Source organism: Lathamus discolor, chromosome 5 (assembly GCF_037157495.1).
Source record: "Lathamus discolor isolate bLatDis1 chromosome 5, bLatDis1.hap1, whole genome shotgun sequence".
In the NCBI taxonomy this organism is placed as follows: Eukaryota; Metazoa; Chordata; class Aves; order Psittaciformes; family Psittacidae; genus Lathamus; species Lathamus discolor.
The window spans coordinates 96,831,434-96,837,861 of NC_088888.1; the positions used below are offsets into that span (position 1 = coordinate 96,831,434).

The 6,428-nt window shown below is 44.9% G+C and overlaps 1 protein-coding gene across 1 annotated transcript; it reads left to right on the top strand.

Annotated features, from left to right (window-relative positions):
- The first annotated feature begins 267 nt into the window (after positions 1 to 267).
- Positions 268 to 2,238, top strand: KCNF1 (potassium voltage-gated channel modifier subfamily F member 1). The gene has a single exon (XM_065679190.1). The coding sequence runs from the start codon at positions 445 to 447 to the stop codon at positions 1,906 to 1,908; it is 1,464 nt and encodes a 487-aa protein (XP_065535262.1). The 5' UTR covers positions 268 to 444; the 3' UTR covers positions 1,909 to 2,238.
- Positions 2,239 to 6,428: the final 4,190 nt, after the last annotated feature.

The window sequence follows — 6,428 nt, forward strand, 5'->3', positions numbered from 1 at the left end:
GATTGTCTCTGAGAGCTGTCACTTACTGCAGGTTGCATTAATCAGAGCGCAGGATTTATTTCTCTGCCGTGACTGCCAACCTCTGAATAAATATCACTTTTAGAGAGAGAATGGGACCTGAAAAGACTCTCGAGCACTGAACAGAGGGGTGAGTTTTATTAAATGGTTTCTTCTCTTTCAAATCTGCTGGAGCTTTCTAACATCCTGCTTGCAGGCACAGCAGCCCGATGACTTGTCTTTTCCCTGCAGCTTGTTGCATACCTCACGAGCCTTTCTGACTGCAGGCTTATTTTTGTAACCTTTCCCACCACAACTCTGTGTCAGTTCAGTAACGCTGGTGATAGAGCTGGCTCGCTACCGGTTTGCTTTCATGAGGAATTAAAACCACAAAGCTTTGAAACTAAACAAGAAGCTGAGACTCAAATAAAACCTGATAGAGTTAAAATGGCAGGTGACTCTAGCTTTCCAGATATGGACAGTGATGGATCAGAAAGAAATGAAGAAAATGAGATTGTAGTCAATGTTGGTGGGGTAAGGCAGGTGTTCTACGGAGATAACCTGAATCAATACCCAGAAACACGGCTGGCAGAGCTGATCAACTGTTTATCGGGAGGATACGATAGCATATTCTCCCTCTGTGATGACTATGATCCTGGAAAGAGAGAGTTTTACTTTGACAGAGATCCAGAAGCTTTCAAATGCATTATTGATGTGTACTACTTTGGGGAAATTCACATGAAGAAAGGGATATGCCCCATATGTTTCAAGAATGAAATGGAGTTTTGGAAAGTGGATCTGAAATTTTTGGATGACTGCTGCAAAGCTCATCTAAGTGAAAAAAAGGAGGAACTGGAAGAAATAGCCCGAAGGGTGCAACTGATTCTGGATGACTTGGGAGTGGATGCCTCAGAAAGTCGCTGGAAAAGGTGCCAAAAATACATCTGGAAGTTTCTGGAGAAGCCAGAATCGTCCTACCCAGCTCGAGTGATCGCTGTTCTGTCCTTTCTCTTTATTTTGATCTCCTCCATCGTGATGTGTGTGGGGACCATCCCAGACCTCCAGATTGTAGATGCAGAGGGGAACCGTATAGAGCACCCGACGCTGGATAGCATAGAGACAGCCTGTATAGGCTGGTTTACCATGGAGTATGTGCTGAGGCTGATCTCCTCTCCCAATAAACTCCACTTTGTCCTGTCTTTCATGAACATTGTTGATGTGCTAGCAATACTTCCTTTCTATGTCAGCCTGACCTTGACCCACTTGGGAGCCAAGCTCATGGAGCTGAGCAATGTCCAGCAGGCTGTCCAGGCACTGCGCATCATGAGGATTGCAAGGATTTTCAAGCTTGCACGGCACTCCTCGGGGCTCCAGACTCTAACATATGCCCTGAAACGTAGCTTTAAGGAGCTTGGGCTGCTCCTCATGTACTTAGCTGTTGGAATCTTTGTCTTTTCTGCCCTGGGTTATACCATGGAGCAAAGTCACCCTGAAACTTTATTTAAAAGCATCCCTCAGTCGTTTTGGTGGGCAATCATTACCATGACCACAGTTGGGTACGGAGATATATACCCTAAAACAACACTAGGAAAGCTGAATGCTGCTATCAGTTTTCTATGTGGGGTGATAGCGATTGCCCTTCCCATCCATCCGATCATTAACAACTTTGTCAGGTATTATAACAAACAAAGAGTTTTAGAAACAGCTGCCAAGCATGAATTGGAGCTGATGGAGCTAAACTCAACTGAGGGGAAAGCCACAAGCTCCAAAAGTGAACTAGAGGATCTTGTGAGGGAAGGCAAAGAGGGTCCTTTTTATAGCAGCCGGCTAAAAGTCTCCCACAGTGATACCTTTATTCATCTCCTGTCAGAAGAGAAACACTATAGGACCAGGCTTCAGAGCTGCAAATAAACTGTGAGCTGTTGTCAGCACTAAGCTGTAGACTGGGGCAACCTGACAATCAACCGTTGAAAAGACTCGCGGGATCTGTCAGAGTTGGGAGTGAGCACTGCTTTGCTTTTCCAACATGAACATAAATTAACCCATGGTGTCTCCATCAGCAGTTGGTAAGACTTTGCTGTTATTTCCCAAAATAAAATAGTAGGACTCCATTGAGATCAGACTGCTTTTAATGAGTGCATTCCAACAGAAAGCATTTGTAACCATTTTAGAGACTGAAAAGTCCTTCCTGATCGGTAAATGTTCAATGACCTGAATGTGCAGCATTGCCACACCAGAACTCTGTACCTGTGACAATAAAGAACAGCATCGCACAGATTGTGTTTTCCAGGCTGTCTTCAATGCCTTTGCAGCTAGGAGAACTGCTACTTAATAAAACTAAAGCAGCATCTCACTCCTGTTAGATTCAGGTTTACAGTGAAACATTACAAGCAGGTTTAGCCTAGAGGTACTGCAAGTATGAGCAATCAACCATGTGCAGAATATTAGAGTCAATGAATGGTGTTATTTTTGCAAGATGTAATTTTGGGCTCAACTTCTTGGAAAGTTACCTGTTCCTCTTTCCAGAAAAAAATGCAGTTTTCAATGGGACATTAAGCTGACAGAGATGTAGAACAGAGCCAATGTGTTTTAAGGAGCAAATGAAAAAAAAGATAGTTCTAGATTTTAATTATAACTAGTAACTTATACATGCAGGGATCTTTCAGGAAGGATTTATAATCAAGTAAGTTTTAAAACGTTGAGTTAGCTCACTATATTTTTAAATCACTATGAAAGCAAGAGAAGTTTATAGAGGAGTTAAACTGAGCACTTCTAAATCAGAAACTTTAACTCATTGAAAGTAAGTGTAAAAAAAGTTTCAATCAAAATAGGATAATCTCCAGTTCATTTATGGTAGAAATATCTGTGCGAATGAACATATCACTAGGGTTTTGGGTTTTTTTAGAAAAAACACATCCCACCCCTACAGTAACTGTATGGCTTTGTAAATGTTAGTTTACAGAGGTAGTAGGTACTAATCAGTGGCTTGTTCATCAGCCACCAGATTAATCAACACCAGTGTGTACCTCCTATCCTTGCCAAAAGCAAGTGCCATCTGTGTGAGCATTAATTTGGCTCATGTGATAACTGCAATATATGGATCTGGTCTCTACTGGTGACATCCGTTGAAACTAGGAGTTACACCAGCTCAAAGGGGAGGGGAGAACTGGCACATGGATATATTTGCATACATTAAAAGTAGGATCCCAAATAATTAAAGGGCTAGAGTAGCTGTCATTATTTGTTCCCTCTTGTGCTGAGCAGACCCTTGCCTAGGTGAAAAGCAGCTGCATGAGCCATGACCCACCCCTGGGCACCTTGTGCTTGAGACCCCCACGCAGGTCCTTGTAACCCTTTCCTGGGACATGGGCAACTGACAGGGCTGTGGCATCCACCCCACAGGAACACTGACTGATGGGACAACATTGCTACAGTGTGCTCTCTCCTGGCACCTTGTTTTCCCCTGGCCACTGGCAAAGGGGTGTACGTCCACTTTTGGGAAAAGCCCTGTCCTGCTGGGAGCAAGCAGTAGTGGTGGTGTATAGGGGCTGGGCAGGTGTGCTCACTAGGAACACTGCCAGCTCTGCAGGTATCCTGACATGGAAATCAGCCCCTGGCTCCCCCAGGCTGAAGCCCTTTCCCAGCACTACCCCTCACACCTCCAGGGACACCTGCTCTGTATACCTGTGCCCCAGCCCCATGCCAGACCTACCTACCCTCCTCTTCCCCAACCCTATTCCTATGCCTTGCCTTACGTACCCCCATCAAGTAAGGTAATTCAAAGCAACCTCCAAGCCTTTCTGTACCAGACTCCTATACCAGTCTTTGTCCCAAATTTTCTCCTGAATAAGGCCAACAGCACACCCGAGTGCTCTCAGCCCAAGCATCCCTTTCCCCCCATCCTCCCCTCTGCATCCCAGCTCCCAGCTCTCAGCCTCTAGGACCTGCTCCGTCAATCTTCTCATCTGCTGAGACCTGTTTGTTTCTTACCACCAGTCTCAGGTCTGCTCTTGCTGGCTGCCTGGCCAGGACCATAGCTGCCTGTCACCAAAGGGGCAGGATCTTGCCCCTCACACTGCTGAAGGTTTCCAGGACACAAGTATGGGCTGTATCCATCACAAATCGAGTTGGGTGGGATGCTGAGAGTGGGAGAAGAGGAAAAGCAACAAAGATGTGCCGGTCCCAGCCATACACTTTATCTATCAGCAGGGATATTAAATGTTCCTGACTTCCCTCATGACATGCAGAGGGTGACTGAGGGTGAATTAAGTTAGCAAAAGCTCTTTCCTGAATGAGGAAAGCACTGTATAAATGCTAAGTAATGTGGTTAGCACCAGAAGCACTAAATCGTAACTGCTGCACATTGCAATTTATTTAATGTAGCATTAAATAAAAAATAAGCCTCTTTCATCAGAAATAATTTTATTTCTGCTGATTTCTCCAACATTTGTTCAATGCCTTTGGGCACAGAGGTCTGCCTATGCCATGTCAGTATGGAAAGAGCTTTGAGACAACCTCGGTGCCACTCCAGCCTGGGCTTATCTCAAGCCAGGCTCCATGTGTTTTGCTGCACTAGGGACCGTGTTTGTTGTGTTCATTGCTGTAAGTTATATGTTGTTAAAAGGCTGTGGGTGGGCACGATGGATTCCTGCCTGTTTGCCTGGCCCATGGTGTGGGTACCCTGCAGGAGCAAGGGGAGATGTGGGCAGTGATGGAGGGACAGGGCAGGCTGGCAGCCTGCAGCACGTGGTGGGACTGGAGATGGAGGTCTCGTGTAGCTGCAGTCCATATGGTAGGAAGCAAGAGGCTTTCTGGGGCCTCAGGGAAGACACCTCTCACAGACCAGGAAACTACTGTAAACCACTGGCTTTGAAATCAGGGCTGGAGGGGAGGTTCTGCCCCTTATGGATGGAGTGAGCTAGGGAATGTTTGTTTTCCCTTTTTTTTTAAGTACTCTGTACAACCCAGCAGAGCTGATGTTCCTTTATTCCAAGTTAATCTAAAAAAAAGAAGTACAGAAAAATGTGCATTAACTGCCTGGATCTCTCCTGAGACCCCTGCCACCCAAATGCTACTCCTGCTACTCTTTGGACTCCAAGGCTTAGGAAAGGAACAGGTCACTCTTCCCATAAGAAGTTGTGAGCTCTGGGAAGAAAATGTACTACTCTTCTAGAGAAAATCCACCAAGGAGAATTAGGAGAAAAAAAAGGGCTATCATCATTTTAGTTGAAATCCCTTATACAGAAGCTCCTCAGTTCACTGTGCAGGAAATTTCAGAGGACAGTGAGCAAGTGAAACTATCCTCTTGAGAAGTTATCCCACAGGACATCTGCCCTATGCAACCAGCCCTGGTGCTTCTAAGAAACTTTGAGTCTTTAATACAATCTGCAGCATACAGAGTTAAAACTTAAAGGGACCAGCTCTTAGTTCTTAGCTAACATCAACTTCAGCTGTAAACCTGGGGTTATCCAGGTTTGACACTGAATAGCTGGCAGCAGAATTGATGCAATAGCCAGCGGTAGATTGGTGGCAACTGCTAAGACTGCAGATAAAATGAAGCCTGTTTTTAGCTTCCTGAACACCATAAAGGGTAGAACTTTATAATAGAGTTGAAATTGCTTTTAGATGTGTAGGAGATGGCTGCAGTAGCTACACACAGCATTAGTCTCAGGGAAGTGATAGGCATGTGACACGTCAACTCATGCCACACTCTGGCTGGTGTGTCACAGCCACCTTTGGAGACAGCTTCAGGTGCAGGCAGAAATAGCCATCTACACCCAGGTTTTTATTGCTAGACTGCCTATATGTATGATTTGAAGATACTTAAGAAAAATTGTGGGAAATACAAGAATATCACTATTGGCTGCTGTCACGCCTGAAGGATTGCTGCCCCTTGCTGCAGGTGTGGCACCTGACACACAAGGCTAATTAAAGTGTCCTCTCTGGTCTGTTCATGGGTCAGTGGAGTGTGTGGGTGTGGAGGCAGAACCAGCTCCTATCAAACACAAGGAGGCCTGATTGTGCAACACAGCCCGTCTGTCCCTGCCTGTGCTAAATGCACTCATTGCTAAAGTCCTTTTTACGGTTGAAGCTGACAGCAGTGCTGTTTCGGTAACCCTTTAGGCAGCTTTCTTTTTGCCTATGCTATTTGAATCAAAATCAAAATCAAAATAAAAATAAAATAAATAAAATAAAATAAAAGTTCTTAAGAGGTGAAACCCAGACCATGCTGTTTTCAAAATTACTGCGTTTTGCCTAGACCTGCCAGCTCTTCCCCAATGCCGTTACTATGTCCATAGTAATGATTCATGAATATCAACATTCCCTTCCACACCAGCTTTCATGAGACACTTTCCCTTTGACACAGATGTTACTTAGTGATGGGAGGAATAAGTTCTGCACTGCCTGGTGTAAATCAAACTTCTCTAAGA

Coding starts and splice junctions, on each gene's coding strand:
- KCNF1 (XM_065679190.1), top strand. CDS start 445: ATGGCAGGTGACTCTAGCTTTCCAGATATGGACAGTGATGGATCAGAA.